This window comes from Manis pentadactyla, chromosome 11, assembly GCF_030020395.1.
Source record: "Manis pentadactyla isolate mManPen7 chromosome 11, mManPen7.hap1, whole genome shotgun sequence".
Taxonomy (NCBI): Eukaryota; Metazoa; Chordata; class Mammalia; order Pholidota; family Manidae; genus Manis; species Manis pentadactyla.
The window spans coordinates 5,970,640-5,990,361 of NC_080029.1; the positions used below are offsets into that span (position 1 = coordinate 5,970,640).

General features: G+C 50.7%; 1 protein-coding gene across 5 annotated transcripts in view; it reads left to right on the plus strand.

The window, feature by feature from the left end:
* Positions 1-5,174: 5,174 nt before the first annotated feature.
* Positions 5,175-19,722, plus strand: part of BCL11B (BCL11 transcription factor B) — a 96,382-nt gene continuing 81,834 nt past the window's right edge. For 4 of the 5 annotated variants that reach the window (XM_036882349.2, XM_036882351.2, XM_036882352.2 and 1 more), the window contains exon 1: positions 5,175-7,761. In XM_036882349.2, the coding sequence (XP_036738244.2) occupies positions 7,704-7,761 (58 nt within the window). In that variant the 5' untranslated portion in view covers positions 5,175-7,703. The remainder of the gene's footprint in view (positions 7,762-19,722) is intronic. The other variant, XM_036882350.2, reaches the window with a different exon arrangement.

Below are 19,722 nucleotides of genomic sequence, written 5' to 3' on the forward strand. Positions count from 1 at the left end.
CCTGTCCGGGGCTGCTCTGGAGAGATGCAGCACTTGCCCGACTGTAAACCATGGCCTGTGCATGCTGGGCTGGAACCTGAGGCCACAGGGCCCTGGGGACGCTCAGGGAGGCCTGTGCTGCCTCTGTGAATCTCCTGCTCTTTTCTTCTCATGCTTTCTAGCTTGTCCCTGGGTTGGGTGCATTTTAGGTACTGGGAGCTAATTAAGGTGTTTGATAGATTTCAATTGGAGTATGAGTTCTTGCCAGAAACATCGACAATCCGATTCCCCAAACACAACGCAGAGTGTTAAATCCACTAATGCTTTATATATTACTGTGTTCCTTCCCAGCCGGAATGTGTGGTCTGGGTACAATACCGAAACGGTCCCCAAACAGGCGTCCTCACTCTTCAGTTCTCTAATTGTTCCTGTTAAGCAGATACAAATAATGAAACTGCAGATGCCTGTGCTAAATCCCAACGGCTCATGAGTCTACCCATTTGAATATGGAGGTCCAAATTCATGTTTTAAATATTGACCATATATCTGTGCTGTTTAGATTGCAGACAGTCAGAGACAGGTCAGAAATAACAGTTGTCTTTGCTCCTGTCCACTTCCATTTTGGGACATGTGTCAGGGCAGAGAGGGAGAGAGAGAGTACAAAAAAGAGAAAGGGGCTTTGTTGCAAGTTCAAATGGGAAATGTTATTGCTAAATCCATATTTTAAAAGCCATTGTTGTTTCAATGATCCCAAAGGCTTAAAGCCACAGCGAAATCATTTTTTTTAAAGGACCCAGATTAAACTAATACCAGAATGCACAGCAACCCAGAGTCTCAGTTTTCCCTGGGTGGCATTAATTATCTTTTGTTGTAGCAAATTGTCTGCCTTGTAAATTGAGCAGAAAGTGTCTTTGAGCAGATGCAATGTCTTAATATGTGCAGAATGGAACAACTTTGATAACTTCCCCATACTATATATTATTCCTTCCCCAATAATGTGCCTGCAGTTCAAACTTTGTGTCATGGAGCTGTGTCTGTCATCCTGCAAGCTTACCCCTTCTCTATGAAGTAGAAGGGAAGACACTTTGGTGTTTTCTAGGATACAAGCTACCTTTGTTGAATTCATTCGAAAGCATACGTGGCTGTTTCTAAAACCACAAAACAACAGATGAAATCTCCCCGATCCCTTTTTATTTTCCAGCTCTGGAAGGCATATTTGAAACAAGGTGTTGGCTGGTTTGTACTTTTATTTTTTGGTAAGCTCCCTCTTGCAACATTCTTATTAGCTGTGCCTTTTGGAGGGATGCTAGCCTGACTCATGCCTCTCTCTCCTCTGTTCTTCCTAAGCGAGTACTTCCCCCTCACTTCCCTTTCCCCTGCTTCCTTTGTAGAGCATCACAGCACAGACAGGAGTTTGCAGAGCCTGGGATTAGGAGTGCGGGGTAGAGCTTGCAACTGAGTCAGACTCGCTTCAACTCCAGTTTAGCATTTCCTGAAACTTCCTCTTTCTCAAACTGCTTAAGGATACAAACTAATTAATCCTCATAGCCTCATAAAACCCTTGTTATGAAGGTGATCATTACTGCTCCCATTCCCCGCCTCTCCCCATTTCCTATCACCAGACACCTCACTGTAGTGCCAGTTCTGATGACAGTGCCTGGCAGCCGGAGTTGGAACTGAAAATTCCCTTCTGAATCCCAGTTCTTTCCCCAAATGAACCATTTAAACTCTTTCTCTTCCTTGTCTGTGCTCTAAATAGGGTCGACTGACCATCAATAGACCACTGAATTCAAACTGGGGTGTGTATGTATGTGTGTGGTGCACTTTCGCTTATACAATTTGGAAACTGTGACAAAAGGGAAAGCAGTATAGATACCCTTTCTGTACCCCCCACCCCCACACACTCACCACAGCCACTTTTATCTCTGTGTACGTGGGGGGTGCGGGGTAGGATCTAATGGAGCCCGATCATCTTCATGAACAATATTTCTCCCAAACCGACCAACTGGGTGATGCCAGTCCCTACCAAATTTGAATTGATGACTCAGAATTAAAATTAGCAAGGCAAGAAAATTCCAAATGAGGTGAGAAAGCTTAGAAATAGTTCCAGATCCCCTAGTACTGAGCCATTCAATATCACTTGTGATGACAGGGACAGAGCTAGGAACATTCCATGTGGGTGTGAGTCTTTCTCATATACGGAGAGCTGGGTAAGTATTTTTAAGGAAAATAATACATGAATCAGGAACAGTGACTTTGGTTTAACCCCTTGCAGACTGCAGCTGTAAAGACAACAGACAATGGGTGCCTCTTGTTTGCTTAGAGTTCTGTTTATGCTTCATGTAGTTAAGCAGTTGTCAGAAGTCTACTGTGTATCAGGCAGAAACAAATAAGGTGCAAATGAGGTCACCAGTTTTAACAAGAGCAATGTTGGTAAATTAAGTACAAGGAGAGAATCAACCTAACATTGTTGGAAGGCAAGTTTTGTGGTCCTGCCTCTCCTATAAGGAGACAATGCAAAAATTCCCCTCCAAATCCAGCAAAACCTTCATCTAGCGCTCATGGCATTTAGAAATTTGCTGTCATTTTCAGAAATGACTTAAGATAACTCTAATATGTCACAAAGCCCAAAAGGCCTCTTTTGTCTTTTTATGCTTCTGGATTTGACAGCTCCTAGTGGTTCTAGAACTGTAGGGGAGTAGAGAAGGGCTATCTTGGGAGCCGTATTAATATATATATCGATATGATTTGCTTAGTACCCCCATTGAGGTTTCCTCAAAAGTTAAAACAACTCAATCCATGGATCAGATCAATGCATTTTATTTATCCTCATCTTCACAGTCAGTAATGTTTATAGATTCCGAGGAAGATAAATTAGCAGGCAGTTGGCTTCCTAGTTTGTCCTACTCCCTGAGTATGAAAAGATTGGCCTTCTCTTTGCACAGGTTTTTTTTAAGCAGTAGAAATGAAGCTCAAAGTAATCTGGTAAGATGTGTTGCTGATTTTTTATATTGCTACAGAGTTAGTTGACTACATTTTAGAGGGTGAATCCATGTTAAAAACAAAAACAAATGAAATGTGGATTTTCTTTTTGCAGAAACATTGGAAGTTCCCATTTCTGATACTGTTCACCTCGATTCTTTCCCAATTTTTGTAAAGACATAAAATGAAATATAACAGCTCAGAAGGCAAAGATAACATGGTAGAATCTCGAATAGAGCCTGTCATCAGCTAAGAGGTAAGAATTGAGAAACCCGATGAATATCAAAGAAGAAGCCTGGCTTGGGGGTCATGTGTCTGTTTGAATCTGCCCCCCTCCAATGCATCCTGGTTACATGCAGCACACACGGGAATCAGCCACCACACAAGGTTAATAAAAATGTACTCCGATTTGATGAAATGATTTGTGATTTCGGAGCCACTCTATAGAGAAGTATAAAATGATTGAGAATATGGAGGATTATCTGCTGGTCTGCACTGTGAAGCTAGAAAAAGAGAGCAGGGAAATATTTGTGAGTTCAAAAAGCTTTTGACATCTGCTGTTTCTTTCTTTTTTTAAAAAACCAATAATGCAGTAATGTGGCATTTCTTTGCATCTGATTCCAGTCTGTACAAAGCCCGAGCTCCAGGCGGGGCACACAGTAGGCCTGCAGCAGGCGCTGGAAAATGAGTCTAAGGGTTGTAACTTCAGGACCACAGTTGCACCTGCACTTTTTCCTTGTACATTGTCATACCTTAAGCACCTGCAATCCCCCTTTCTTGGGGATAGGGGTGACTTTTATTCTAAACAAAGGGCTTGGTAGATCAGGAGGTGGCGTGGGTGGGAGTGTGTGCAGTGACCTTCTCAGGGTCCTGAGGAAGGGGCAGGTTTCGGGCTGTGGCCCCAGCCCTGCCATTCCTCTGCCGCCCCGCCCGCCCGCCTGCCTGTTGTCCCGGCATCAAGAGAGTGGAGGAAACATTAGTGTGGGCCAGCTGCCCAAGCCGGGCGGGGTCGAGGGAGAGGTCAAGGTCGGCGGAGAGGCGGCTATTGATCCGGCTTGGAACGCGAGACAGGGAGCGCAGCAAGACTAAAGGGGGAGCTGTGAGACCAGACATTAACAGCTTTCCGCGCTAATGATGCCCGTGCCAGACGGGCGGAGGGAAAAAAGGGAGACTGGAGCGGCAGCTGGGATTGCTCGCTGCCTGCGCCCGGCCGCCTCTCCTGAGAGGAGGAGGAGGAGGGCGCAGGGGCCAGAGCAGGGCTGGGCAGGGGCAGGGCAGCCTCTCCCCGGCCGCCGCGAGGTGGAGCGCGCCGGCGGGCGGAGACATGTCCGGCCCTGCACCGGCCCGCCCGCGCGGCCCTCTTCCCGCCGTCGGGGCCGCGCGGGGCCAATGAGCAAGGGCGCCCCGGGTCAGTTGGCGGCCCGCGCCGCCCCCTGCCCTCTACTTCCTGCTGGGGGTGGGGCGGCGGGGCGCGGTGCCCGCCCCCCCAGGCCCCGCCGCTCGAGCGCGCCGGAGTTGGCAGCTGCAGCCGGGGTCCCCGAGCGCGCTGCGCAGTCCGCGGAGGGCCCCCTTTCTTGCAGGGGGCTGCCCCGTTTCCCCCAGCCACAGACAGGGTCTTCCTTCCTTGTTAACACCCCCTCCCCCAGAGGGCGAGGCTCGCGGGTCGGGATTTCAGGTGCCAGACCACAGCTCCGGGCAGCAGGCCGGCCGGCGTCGGGTCCAGACCTGCCCCCATGCGCTGTGTGACTTCGGGCGAAACGCTAACCTCTCTGGACTTAACACCGCCAGTTCTCAGAGACTACTCACTGCTCCCCCAATTTTAGGAGTTTGGGCCAGTTGGGATGGTCGGCTTTTGGTTTTCTTAAGTTTACATTAAAGGTGCGTGTGGGCATTTTTTCTTACTTGGGCCACTTTCCTGGAAAGATTTTCGCGGTGGGGCTAGATGGGAGGAGAGGGAGATGCTTCAAGACTCCGGCCCACGTGGAGGTGGGGCTGGGGTGGGGGTCGCGGGCAGCTGCGCCCAGTGGGATGGGGCGAAGTGGCGGCAGCACCTGCCTCCTCCCCAAAGTCCTCACCGGCTCGGCCGCCGACCCCGCAACTCAGTCTGCGAAACTGTAGGCTAGGGCACATTTTATTATTATTATTAATTATTATTATTATTGTTTTGGTGTGTGTGTGTTGGGGACAGTGGCTCTTTCTGTCCTCGCCAACCGGCGCTGCTCTCTGTTAGGCTGTTGGTGCCGTCGCCCCACCCAAGACCTTTGGGACGAAGAAACACCCGCGAGCCCCCAAGGAAAAGGCCCCGAGCGGCGCGCCCGGAGGCGTCACGGCCCAGCCGTTCGCTCTCGAGAAGCCGCCAGAGCCGGGCCCGGGGGCGGGGTGGGGTGGGTGCAGCTGGGCTCGCCCGAGAGGCCCAGCCTCGAGCCAGGCCCCGACCCGCCCTGGCCGCCTCCCGGCCCGCCGCGGAGGAACCCCGAGAAGCGAGAGGGGTCAAGCCGCGTGGCGTGCCCAGCCCGGGGCCGGGTCATCCAATAGACGAACTTGGCCGCGGCCTGGGGAAGAACCGGACGGGGGATGAGGGTGTCCATGCGGACCTCGGCCTGGCCTCGTCCCCGGGCCACGGACAGGTCCCCACAACTCCTCTTGTCCTCGGCGGCTGGAGATCAAACGGCTGACAAGGCAGCTGTGTCCTTCCCTGTCAGACGGGCGATTTCAAGTCCTGCCCTGGGAGGAGGAGACTGGGGGCGGGGGGCGTTCCTTCCAGGTGGCGGTAATCGTCAGCGGGTGAGGAGACTGTAGCAGTCGGGGGTCACCCGCACGGCTGTGTTCTGAGACCCGGGCACACCTCCCCCTGGGGTCAGCGCGTTCCAGTCCCGCCCCCACGTGGAGCGCCGCTGCCCCTTACCCCCACGCTTTCCACAGACCCTGGCTTTGGGGGTTGGGGCCCGTGTTTGACCCCGAGAAGTGGATGGGGTAAGGTGGAGGGAGCGCAGATTCGGGTGAACTTTCCTTCTGGAACGGGACTCAAACAAGGTCTCACTTGCCTGTTCTCCCAAACGTGCTCTTAATTCTCTTCTCTGAGTACCTTTTACTTTGTCCACTTCGCTCTCTCCCAGAGTTTGTGATATCAGGATTTATATGGGGACATTTTCTGGAAGTTTAACCCCGACCCCCCCAATTAGACAAAAGTAAAAAGGATCAAGCTACTTTTCCAGGGAGGTAAGGCCACTGGTTACCTCCAGTCACCAAGCCGACCCCGGCTCTCCTCTTCCGCTACCCCCTACCCAAGTCCACAAGAGCTTTCGGTTGGGTGGGTGGGGACTTGAGTTGATTCAACTTACTTCCACACACGCAGCTCTCCGCCCCCTTCTGAGGGGGTCCTGCTCCCAGAAGGGAAGGAGGGATAAAAAGGATTTACTTTTATTTAAAAATACCCTGCCCACCGTTTCCTTTCCTCCCCTCCACCCCCCCTTTGCGCTGCCAGTGCACGGGGAGAAGAGCGCACAAAAACGCTGTTTGCACGTGTGGCCGGCCTGGACTGCGGGTGTGCGCACGGGCAAGTGTGTGTGCATGTGTGTGCGCGCGCGCGAGTGTGTCTCTGTGGGTGTGTGTGCTTTCTTGTTCTCTTACAGGGTACAATGTTAAAAAGCCACCGCTAGTCGCCCCCAGTGCTCCGACTCTCTGGGTCTTTTTGTCTCTAGTGCAGATTAAACGTCACGTCCGCACTTGAACTTGAATTTTATCCCATTGTACAGAGGCAGCCCCAGCCATAGAGAGACCGAGAGCTCCCAGAGAACCCGGACTCCGCCATCTTCACGTTGCAATCTATAGCTCCCAGTCCGCGCCCGCACCGACCCAGGCGCCCTGGGCGAGCCGCCCCTCAGCCCAGCTCCCCCCGGGCCCGCGGCGCCAGGGGAGCGCTGGGGAGCGCTCGCGGGGACCCGGCAGCCTCTCCGGCCGGCGCCAGCCTGCCAGGTGGACTGGGAAGGAACCGCTCCTGGAGTCCCCCCAGAGCCTCGGAAGGGTCAGTCTCCGATAAAAAAAACAGGCGGCCGCAGAAAACCCAGAAACAACCGCACCGCGGCAGTTTTGCATCGCTTTGGGTTTTTTGAGGGGGCGGGGTGAGGGGGTACAAGTCCCCAAGTTTCCTTCGCTTTTTTTCTTTTCTTTTTCTTTTATTTTTATTTGTTTGCGTTTTTTTCCCCCTCCTCCGCCCCCCCCTCCTGGTAGAAGTGCGCCTTCCACCTACCAGACCCTGAAAGAAAGTGTCAGGAGCCGGTGCAAAATCCGGTTTAAGTTCCAGAAGGCATTTGGAAGTCCAGGAGGCCAAGCAGTTTGAAGAAGTGTGAGCGATTTTTTTTTCCGTCAAAAGAACCTATTTTTAAAGAAACCAGCCAGTCCGCGGCAAGCAGGAGGAGATTTTTTTTTTTTGCCTCTATTTTAGATCGAGAGGTTTTCCTTTTCTTTTCCTTTTCTTTTTGCAAACAAAACAGAAAACAGCATAGAAGAAAGAGCAAAATAAAGAAGAAGAAGAGGAGGAAGACAGGGCAAGAGAGGAAGGGGGAAAAAAACAAAACAAAACACCAACCCGGGCAGAGGAGGAGGCGCGGCGGCGGCGGCGGCGGCGGCGGCGGCGGCGGCGGCAGCGGCAGCGGCAGCGGCGCGGCGGCGGCTCGGACCCCCTCCCCCGGCTCCCCCAGCAGTGCAGCTCTCCGGGCGATGCCAGAATAGATGCCGGGGCAATGTCCCGCCGCAAACAGGGCAACCCGCAGCACTTGTCCCAGAGGGAGCTCATCACCCGTAAGTGTCTGCGGCGTGCGCGCCCGCGGCCGGAGGATGGGGCTCCGGGCGCCCAGGGCTGGGGACACCAAGCCGGGAGCAGCGGGGCCGGGCGCCGGGGCCGCCCGCGGGCTCGCAGAGGCAGGGGCGTCCGCCCAGAGCGTGGTGGGTGACTGGGGACGCTAGGAAAGTTTCTTTGCAGCCCGGGGAGTCGGGGCGCTGGTCAGCCAGACGCTCCTCGGGCTCGGGGGGCCTGCGGAGCGGGTTCCGGGCCCGGGAGGGGGCGCGGAGGCTGGAGGAGGTGTGTGTGCGCGCGCGGAGCCCGGCTGGACGCTCGCCCCTCCGAGCGGCGTGTGTGGCGGCAGCGGCGCTGGTGGCGGGGTTTGGAGAGGAGGGGGAGGGGGCCGGGGGAGCGGAGGGGGAGGGGAGCCGGGAAGTGGGGAAAAGTTGGCTGGCGCGTGGGTCCGCGCTGACGGCGCGGGCGGAGGAGAGCGGGGTGCGCTCAGGGCTGGGGAGACGCGGGGCAGGGGCGGCCGCCGGCCCCGAGTCCCCGGCCGCTGCGCCCGGTCAGGCAGGGCGCCGGCCACGCCGGTCTAGGATTCCGCAGTCGCCTTTCTCTCCCTCTTGCTATTTGCAAAAGAATCCAGCCGCGCGGCTGTTTGCTGGGCTCCTGCACACAACCGCACCCCCCCTCCATTTCCCCCCCTCCGTCTGTCTCCAGGGATGATCTGGTCTTCTTTCCCCCACTCCAAAAAAAAGGTGGGGGGATTGAGGGCTGGTGAAAAATCCCTGCCACGGGGAAAAAAAAAAAGGCTTGTCAACCGGGAGTGGGAAGAGAGAGAGATGCTTGTAAAATAGTTTAAAAAAAAAAAAAAAAGAAAAAAAAAAAGAGAAAGAGAGCCCTATCAGTCTTACCCATCTTTCTGTCTCTGTATCTTTCATCTTCCCTATCTAAATAAACAAGGCGGTTGCGGTGGAAATGCACCCGCTGAAATCGTGTGGATTTCAAGCAAGCGGCAGGGCAGGCAAAGTCAGGCGGCGGGGCAGAGACGCAGCAGCCCCCGGCGCCGCGGTTGGGTTTATTTAGAGAAAGGAAAAGGAGAGCGCGAGCGGGCCAGGTACGGTGTGTGCAGGGGAGCTCGCCCGGGTGCCCCGCAGTTGCCCCGGGAAGGTCTGCTCGCAGCGCTGCGCCCGCCGCATCCGGTCGGGCCGCGGCTTCGCGGCGCGCGAACGTTTCCCCGCGGTCCTTTCTCTCGCGGTGCCCGGGTCGCCGTTGCTTTTTCTAAAAAAAAATTTTTATTGCAATAGAAATAAAACATTCTCCGGGTGCCATCGAGGCCGCGGGCAGGTTGTGTTCCTGCGATCCTCCGAGCCCCTCGTCCGGCTGTTGCCGGGCTGCCTGCGTGGAGCTGGAGAGGGGCTGCGCGCCCAGCCGCCGCGGAGGACTGGCTGCGGGGCGGCCGAGAGCCGAATATTTATGTTATATTTTAAAACATTTAAATAAATAAATAAATATATAAAGGGGTTCTCCCCTCCCCTGAAAACCCAGCATAGGAGCCATCTGCTTGGGAGCATTTGTGGCTGCCATCTCTCCTTTGTTACAGCAGATAAATTTGTAAGAATTTGTGGGTTTATTATTATTTTCTGGGGAAGGGTAGATATTAAAGTGGGGTTCGCCTTGGCGGCCGATTGCCTTTTTGGAGGGAGGGAAGAGAACTTCTCTTTTATTTTTCACCATTGTAACATTATAGAAGATTCGCTGGTTGCATTTAAAACAAAATGTTGTGCAACCAGATCTGAGCCTGGTTTGATCAAGGTCCTTTTGGCCAGTTGACATTTCATCCTTTACCAAGCTGTAGTGGCGGCTTATCCTACACCCCCCACCCCCTTTTAGATGGTGGGGTGGTTGTTAGAATGTCTGTATTTGCAGATGCCTTATTTCTGCAGGAGGCAATTTGGCCCACATAGCCTCTATATAATTACAAGGGCTGTTTTTGAGGAGGGGGAGCTGTCGGGGGTGCACAGCCAAGCTGGAAGCAGCCAAGGAGCCTCGAGTGTTTGCAGTTGTGTGTAAGGGGGAAAGAAGCAGGTAGGTTCTCTTTGCTTTTGCTCTCTCCTCTTCTGGCATTCCTGGGACATCAGGAGAAAGCCCTAGCCAGAAGGACTGGTGGCAGCTGGGCGTGGGGGGCGAGGCGTGCCTGGTGCAACATCCTTGCATCCTTCGTTTGTTCCGTGTCTCTCCCAGCCTTGCTACGAGCGTGCTGAGGAAAGCCGGCTAACGCTGGAGCAGGGGCTGGGAGGGAAGAGAGAGGCAGAGAAGAGAGGTGGGGAGGAAACGAGGGTGCAACGGGTGTCCTGCCTGCCTGCCTTTCAGGGGCACACGGAGTCCAGGGGTTTAAGCAGGAAGAGCGGTCCAACCAGTTTTCAGACAAGGCTATTATCAGAAAGCATCTGGCTTTTCAGTCCTGTGTCACTAGGGAGGTGGAGGGCAGGCAGGGGAAAGGCGAGCACGGCTGGGGTTTAGGCTGCGTGGCCTGTGGAGGTGCCTCTCCATGGTGACTTCGGAGTCCTAGGTTCAGGGTGCCCTGGGGCCCTGGCCAGCCAAATGGGTGCTGTCACAGCCAGAGCCGGGGTTCACATAGTAGATTTTAAATGTGAAAGAAACCACCTACAACGTGGTACAGCTTCAGTGCGGTGGCAGCCTCAGGTTCTTTAGAGGTGGTGCAACTTAGGAAAGCGCTGGTCCCGCGAACACGGAAAGAGCACACAAATAGCATCAATAATCTTGCGGGAGAAGACCAAGAAGGGCTCTGTGATGAGCTTGTCACATTTACAGGCAGGGCCAGTGCAAAGAGTGAGGTCGAAGTGTGGGAGACAGCTGGGGATGGAAACCTGGGCTTCTGGTTTCTTTCAAAATGTTTGACCCAGATGGAGATGGCTTTAAAAACCAGAGGACAGATACAGGTATTAATAAAAACAAACACAAAACAACACAGTGACAGTTCTGAGGAGGGTCAGCCATAGGGAAGGCCCTCCAGCTGCCTGTTCAGACAGAGGCCACAGGGAAATGAACTCCGGTCCATGAAGGAACTCTGAGGCTTTCTGAAGAAAAGAAGGTGTCTGTGGTAAATTATGCAATCCCAAGGAAGGTGATTTTTCAACAACCCAACAGCTTTCCTTGAAGATCAGCTTTCTGTATGAATTCATGATTTAGCCAATCAACTAGAGACCCAAGATTTGACATGTAAGTTAGGCTAACTGTATGAATTCCATGCTTGCCTTTTAAATTAGGTTTTGCTGTGGCTGTGTGTTTTGAAGGCAGCTGAGCTCACAACTCCTCAGGGTATATAGTATGTCTCGAATTGTCCACAACTCTTTCAAAGTTGGGCCTCCAATAAATTTCATAAGATATGGGCCCCTCTCTTTTTTGGATAGTTGGTGGGGGGAGTGAAGTTTTTCTCCCTTCTGCACAGAAGGGAACCCCATATCATTAGAAGTGTGATATAAGTCATCTGCTCTGATTCCACGGGAGAATAAAAATGTGTTCATCAAAGGTGTTATGCCAGCCTGATTTTATTCATTTGTAATTCACACCTGAGAGAAACAGCCGTGAGCATATTTTAACAACCCCTAATATTTTTAAAAGGGATTCTTTCCCTCCCTGGATATTATGTACATATATATCTTTCTTTCTAAATTTTTTAAAATTTGAGGATGGGAGGTTGCTATGCGCCCATGCTTTGGCCTTGGTGATTTTTGTCTGACCTTCAAAATATTTCGTAACAGAAAACGACTCATTTCCCCAGTGCTGGAGTGAATGCAGTTGTTTCAGCGAAGCTGGCCTGAGGAACATGGAGGGAGGTTGAGATCCGGTGGTTGGGAGCAATACTTTGCTGACCACAGTGCAGGACTAAATCGGTCTTATTGATGGAAGGGAAGGCCCACTTCCGGTGCATTTGGCAATAATTAGCATTATGTCTCAGGTGAGATGGAAGCACGTGAACCAGTTCGTTTACAGATATCGGTTTCCGACTGTAGAAAGCACCAGTTACTAGCGCCTTACCAGAATCGAGCTCTTGGCACTGTCTCGTAGCTTAAAACACGTCTTGCACCAGCCTTCCCTTTTTCCTTTTCATCTCATTTCTCGGGCGCTTTGCATTCTCTGTTGCTTGTTGTGATGAAATACTTTCCAAAATAAACTTTCAGTTGAATTGGCTTTTGGTTGACGGCAAGCCTGAACCGCCGAGCCGCGCTTGGCTCCACTTGGCAGCTAGGGGGAGCTCGGTGCCCGTGTCATGGCTTGGCGCCTTCGCTGCGATGGCCCAGGAACCGGCTTCCGTCGGCGGCGGCAGGAGTTTACGTTGCTGCAAAATGTCTTTAGTGTGAAGTTGTAATATTGATTTTCCTGCAGATATTCGTGCAGGACAAAATGAGAATATAAGTTTAAGAAATCTATTTTCAAGTTATGGGCATTGATTTACAAGCCCTCACAACGCAGGTGAGGGCATTTTTCTTTTCTTTCTTTCTTTTTTAAAACCATTAAAATTGTGAGTTTTGAATGGGTGCCGTTTTCCCTGATTAGTCTGTGGTTGTGACTCTGAAAATTCCATTAGGCATTTGGGGCATTTACGATCAGGCGAGGAGGGCTGGAAAGAACGCTTATCATTTTGTCTATTTCTGTGTTGCATGTCACAGACCCAGGGAGCAGCCAGGAATCGCTGCTTTTGGGAGTATGTACCTAAAACAGCTTGATGAATGGAAATCCTTTTAGCTCAGATTTTATAACACTTGGATTCTCAATTCCATTTATTAGGTAATGTTCCCACTGTACTAAGGGAAATAGCACCATTCCCAAAAGATATAAAATGCCAACTCAGATCACATGTAAAACTTTGGAAGGAGTCTATGCTTGTTAGACCCAGCGCAGCTGATATCTTTCACCCCAAATGGTGTGCTTAATGGATGGTTTTTAATGAGACTGTTTCTCCCCTAAATGTGTAAATGCTGGGAAATATGTGTGCTTTTGATCACAGGATTTCTAGATCTAGCATGTCTTCTTCTCCAAGTTCAATAAATCTGCAGACAGCACAGTTAACCCTGAGTCTTATGCTTGAGTTCAGTGTATGCAGAAGGGGAGACCCTGCAACAGGAAAGAGTGCTTTATTCTAACCTGAAAGAGAAATAAATTAGGTCAGACAAAAGCCTAGAGCTGTCATCAGCTGCAGAAAGAATGTTCACTCTTCAGTACAGAGGGTCAGCAGTTTATCTGATGATTTCTCTACTTCATTTAATGTTTGAATTGAGCCGGTTGTAAGCATATTGCTGCAGTGGGCTCATTTGACAACTCAAGAGATGGAGTGGCACTGTCACCTTGCAGCCTTGGGCTGGGCAGTGGCCTCTGACCTGCAGAAAACCATTGAAACCTTCACTTTAGAAATCCTCAGTCCTTTGGCTTGGAACTTAGGGGAGTTTCACAATCTGTAATTAAATGCAGACCATGGATATGACAATGCTTGAACAAAACAGTGTATATGGAGAGGGTCAGGATGGTTTTTTGACCTTTGGGGCTGTCTCCTGCATCTCCCGTGGCTTATGGAAGGCCCCTCTGGCTGGCTGACTGGTTAGGTCATACCTTTAACTGAAACTCTCCATGGACTTTGGACTCTAGGTTTAATGCTGGTGTTACATCTGGGAGGACAAGGGAAAACAAGTGCTCTTCAGGGACTGCACCCTGCATCACACGGTCAAGTTACTGGTGCCAGCTGAGCATCCTTCTCCAAAGGTGGTGTTAACTGTAGGCAAACTGACATGTTTTTTAATAGGAAGAGGGCACAGAAGAGCCCTGGGGAGGAGCGTCTTGTGTCATCCAGCTTCTCTGAGCATGGCTTTGTCACTTCGCAGCACCCTTTATTTACTCACATGATGAGGCCCGGGTTCCTGGGTGTCTGTCCTCCCCCAGCCCCTGGTCCCATAAATCTGCCTGCCTTCCCAGGGAGCCAGACGTCAGTGAGACGTGCTCACATTCTCTTCCCAGCTTCACCCCTCCCCAGGAAAAGCCGTTTGTTGACTGCCTCCCTAGAGCAGTAGTTTTCCCAAGGCGTGTGTAAAAAGTGCCGAGAGCAGGCTATTTGGAGACACATGAAAGCAGAGGGACACACTTCTTGTGTCTCCTGCACGAGCCAGCAAGGGGAGTGTGGGGAACAGCATCGTTTCTACTGGCAAAAGTGACATCAGATTGAGGTTTGATTGATGGTGCTACATTCATGGGGACTTTTTGTACGGCATTTTGACATATGCACGTCTTTTGTGTAGTTGCTGAAATTCAAGAAATTCATTCCTTCTTTCTTTTTCCAACACAGCTGAGGATCTGCTTGGGTGTTCAGTTAGCCTGAGCTATGTTACTATAGTGAAAACCCAGACCACACAAAATTAAATGACTTCAAAGTAAAAAAAAAAAAAAAAATCCTCTGTTTTCCATAACTTTTTATGACCCCCTTCCACTGAACTGCTGAAATACAAATGTAGTTGTGAAAGTTCTGATGAGTTCTTTACTAAAATAACATGCAAAAATGACTCAAGAAAGTTAAATGCCAATGTTATTGTGATTAACATGTGCCTCAGAAATGGATGCGTTGCTAAGAATTAAATTTAAAAAGGTGGGGTTCATGTTTAAATTTCTACCTTGAAAATGAGGTGTGGAAAGCAGCTTGTAATTTTGCTGTTAGTCTCAGAGAATGTCCTTCAGCAAAGGACTTACTTGTAGTCTGGTGTCCTGTACGGAGGGTTTTTCCTTCTGCTTAGCACCTTTGAAGAAGCATAACATTAAATAAAACAAATCTCTTCATTTGGCCTCAAAGAGTGCTTTCATATCCCACTATTACAAGCCCCTGTTGTGGCTCTGAAGATTTAAGGCATTTGCAATTTTATAGAACTTCTGAATGTGTTTAGAAGGATTTCTATAGTGGTGAATCACTTTCTTTTCCTTTAAAGCAACTGTTTTATTTATCAAAACTTAGGTCATTCTGTTCTTTGGTATCATTTACTTGGCTTTTTATTAGTAACCGTGGACTGGACTGCCTTTTTATTAGTAACCTTTTAGTAATGGACAGGATCTGTGACTACAACTGATCGCTATTTTCCTTATTCATTTGGTCTTGTTCTGTTTTTGAATGTATGAAGCCAGGCCTCCTGAGCTCGGTTTTTGGGGTTCTGGAGAGGTGGGTATAGAGCAGGGGAGGAGAGCAGCTGGACTACGTCTTGTTAGGGTATTTTTCAGGGAGCGGTTTTTAATGTGCCAAAGTCTCCTGAACTGGGGCTGGGGGCGTGTAAGGTGACGTGTGCGCACGGGGCCCTCCTTGCACCTTAGACCACCCCATCTGGAGTCTGCCGTTGGCTATGGTGACAGTTTCTTCCTGCCCTAAACCTTCTCGGGGATCAGAAATCCCTGCCTTTCTGGAATGCAGGCCAGCCCCAGGCCTTGCCCTGTGGGCCCTGTCAGCCAGACCCCTGGGCATTTCCATGATCGCAGACAAGCTTGGACACTGGCAGCTTTCTCTCCCTCTTCCACTTAGATGTCAGATATCTTGAAAATTACATTTTGAAATTCCAAAATTTCATTTTGACTGTGTGCTGTGGTTGGCATGGAGCAGACAGACCTCATGCGCTGGTGGCCCTGCTGCACACCTGCCCCTCAGCTCCTTTGAGGGGGGTAGGGAAGTGGCCTCGGGAGAATCTCAGAGAAGTGCAGGGCCTGGGCCACCAGCTCTGCGACACCTGGAACGGGTGGGCTCCTCAGGTCTCCTCCGGAGAGGGCAGGTGGTCTGGGAGAAAGTTTATCTGTGTGATGGGACCTGCTTTGGAACCGGCCTGTCAGCGGCCCCAGGTTCAGCAGCAGCCCAAGTCTTGCCAGCTGCCGGAATTCAGTGGGAAATGGTGCTGGGACCTGGACGGTGGCCCCCGGCCTTGAGTGTCCTGACCCTCCCTGGCCCTGTAAGGACATTCCTCCTAATGCATGCCTGGCTGCGCTGACGGTTCGCTCTTATCTCCATCTGCTCTGCCGGGCACCTCATTATTCCCTCTGTTCGGAGAACTTCATAAAACCTCTTGTCGTGCCTTTAAGCGTCATCTAGTCATAGATTATTTTCTCCACCAGGAATTGATTCCTCTTCTCTCCCATCCAGCCCTCTCCCTCTCCCTCGGCATGGTTATTTTCTCTTGGATTCAATAAATTAAAAATTGATGGCAGCTCAGAAAGTGGTGTGCTCTGTCGAGTGCATGTGTTGGTGGCGTTTTGGTGTCGCCTGGAGTCTCAGCCCCTCCCTTGAATGTTCACGGGGAGGAGAGTGAAAAGATCCCTTCGCAGATTATTGGTAAGCACGGGCTTCCTGGCAATCCTCCGTCTTCGTGGGAAGCAGGTGTAAAGTCTCAGATGCGGAGCTCAGCAGATAGATGCTGAGCATTTCTTGTAAACATGCATGCATATCACGATGGCGGCTGTGACGTTGGTGGTACACGATTTTAAGAGCCTGGCACCCCTCCCCCTACATCCTTTCCCTACCCACCACCCCCATCATTGAAACAATAATTCTGCATTTGTTTCTCCCAGACTGTGGCTTAGCCATTCAAGGTAGAGATTTGGATTTGAGTCAATGAGAGTAAAGGGAACCGGGACCTGTGAGCTGTGTGTGCAGCTATGTGCGTGCACTGTGCTCTGGGGACAGCAGGCGGCTGGGCCCTTGGTTGGAATTCCCCAAAGGGCAGGTGCAGGGGCAGTTGTTAGAGATGGACCAGGGCGCGTGGGGCCCATGGAGCCCTGCACTGTGGGGGAAGCACTGGCCAGGTAAGGTCCTGCTAAGCCTCCACAGCTGCTGGAGGCCTGTTGGCTTCTTGGCCTGGCCAGTGTTAATGATGTCTTTCCATTTCTGTCTTCTGCCCTAGATTCCTTCCTAGCTGAGCTGAGGCATGGTGGGAGGTTTGTCTCAGGATCAAGTGCTTCCCTGTCAACTTAACAGCAACGTCCATTATTATTTGTGAACCCTGATTTCATTACTTCTAAACACGTTAGCAGCTGGGAGGAGGCCTCGCCTTATAAATAAAATGTGGTTTTGTTGTAAAAGAAAATTAACTTTGTGCATGTAAATATATATTTGTGCATGCACTTTAGGAGTTCACATTTCAGAACCCCCACCCCAATCTGATACCTGACATTTGAACAAGTTGCCTGCTGCATCCATTCATCTTTCCTCCTAATGAGTCAAACATTTTAGCAATCCCTCTCCTTCATTCGGCTTGCCATTGTGAGAGCAGCAATATTTTCCAGGGCTGCCTGACACTTGGGGAGCTTTTCACGAAAGCAGAAATCATCTTAGAGGGGAAACCTCTTCTTTGCCTTCTTTTTTTCATGGCCTGAGTTTGCCGGACAGACAGCCTGAAGGGCTGGTGAGTCAGGTTGGGAATTTGAAAGGCTGTTTTTGTTTTTGTGTGTCTTTTCTCTTTCCTGGTGCTTTCTCGTTTCTGGAAGGCGGTTTGGGCTGCTCTGCCTGTCATGGCAGAGGCCTGGTTCTCTGGGGCTGTGGGGCTGGGAGGCCCCAGGGGCCCGCAGGACGGAGAGGAGAGCTCTGGGAGGCCCACGGCTCACTTGGCCCTCCTCTGAGCCTGGCCAAGTGACTGTTTCTCCTCTTATCTCTTGCATTACCAGTACAGTTCTGAGCAGGGCCACACACACACACACACACACACACACACACACCCCATACGCCCAGCTCAGTATCCGCCTGTCAGCGGAAATGAAACCACAGCCCATCTTTGGGGTGTCTCCAGAGGCCCTGAGTGCAAGTGTCCAGGCCCACAAGCTGCCTTGGTCCACTGATGTGGACCCCAAAGTTTGACAGCTTGAGGGATCAGGGTGATCCTGCTGCCTGTCGGGGGTGATGTTACTACCTTCCTGGGGTACCTCACGCAGGGGCCAAAGCCCAGAGCCGCACACCCGGGGGGTGGGAAGTGGAAACCCTCTTCTTCGAGTTGGGTGAACACCTCTGTCACCTTGAGTTTTACTTTCCAATTGGCAAGTGGGAGGGGAAGGCGATTTTGTTTGTTTCTTTTGCTCCTGGACTCCCTTAGAGGCAGGGAGCGCGGTCCCGGGTCTGGGAGGCGGAGGTTCGAGTTCGGGGCGGTCTGTGGGGCACCAGCAGGGCCCGGCTGCCCAGGTTGGCGGTGCGAGGGGCCTGGAGGCGGGAATCAGAACTGCAGCACAGTGAACGGCTTTGGTACTTTCAGACTCAATTACTGGGGCTCACCAGGGCTTGCTACATGAGGAAAGGGGAAAGGCCGAGACTGCCAAATAAAGGAAAGAATACCAGATGTTAACAACAACAACAAAAAAAAAAAAAGGGAGAAAAAGGCAAAAAAGTGCTGCTACAGAGTCGTTTGGCAGAAGAGGGAAGGGAGAGGCAGGAATGCTTGCAAACAGGCATATGCCATCTTTGCTAATTTTTCAGGTAGTCAGTGTTTCTTTTGAATTAGAAAATGAATTTGACGTGGTGGAGCTTCAAACCTCCGAGCTGAAGAGGAATTCATGCTTCCTAGAACTCCTACCCGGGAGGGCGGCTGAAGTTATTGACGGGCAAAACGAAACAAAATAAAAATAAAAACAAGGACCCAGATTGAATTCAACGTCAGAAATATCCCCCCACCCTCAAGAAAGTGATCCAGCTGGGCACGTGGCTGGAGCCCTGTGGTCCTTGTTTATTGGGATCAACAGCCCTTCCTGACTCCCCAGTGGGCCCGCTCAGGAGCGGCGTGTACACCGGAGCCGGGCGCTGCTACCCTTCCTGCCACAGAACTCGCCCCTGTTGCATTTGAATTCTCAATTTCATTTTGTCCTTTTTTGCTTTTCAGCTCATTTCCTTTGTGCCTCTCTCCCCCCCTTTTTTTTTTTAACAAAACAATATTTTGACATCCTCCTCCCATTTACTAGAGTTCCTTCTCTAGAAATGGTGCACAATACATCCTTATATTTCTAAAGAACTGTTTTCACAGCCCTCTCCTTTGGCTCTGAAATTATGTATATGTAATTGGTAATTAAAGGTGCGAGCTTTTCAATATAAACAGTATTGCTCAATGTTAGATCATTAAAGGGAAAAGCGGCACCAAATAATTACCTTTTACATTCTGACAAACTCTTCGCAGGAATCCAGTCTCCCCAGAACCACTGTTTGGCGTGAGGGTTGTGATTACATTTTAACCAGAGCAAAGCATCTTTTCATACAATAAATTGGTAAATTAATTATGTAGCATTGTCTTCCAAGTCCTCTTTAAATAAACTCCGATTTCTCTTTAAAGTGTAATTAATGGCTTCTGGGGCTGGCTTTGTGAAAACTTGTTTTTCTTACCTTATAGTTCTTTTTTTGTTAGAGGTATGTAGACAAGAGATGGAGGATTTCCTCATCTGCGGGGTATTTGTGTCACTGCCACATTTGTGATGCGTGTCTATGTTTAATTCGTTGAGGCCTCTGTCTGCTTTTCTAGAACTGCAGGGGGAATCTCACACGGTAATTTCTCCTCCCAGCAACACCTGCACAGTGACCATACGTGGTTCCTGTGTGTCACAGGTCATACGCCATCTGTTCTATGCTCTGTCTCACACGTGGACTCTCACAAGCCCTGAAGAAGCTTGTGTTCAGAAAAGAGAGGGTGATTTATGTGTAGGATGGAAGATGCCACAGAATTTTTCCTTAAATTATCTGCTCTTTGGCTGCGGCCCGTCAATAACTTCACTGCCATGGAATGTGTTTTCCTTCTTCCATCCCTTGTGTCTGCTCTTCCATGGTTTCCATTGTCATTATTAAATCCCATACAACTTAACATTTACCTGCCTCCCGGGTTTCAGGCCTCCGGCTGCCCCTTTGCTCTCTGAAGACCCCACCGCGTGTGCTTCCTACACGGAATTCACTCTCAAGAAATTTCAATCTGAATTTGCTCAGA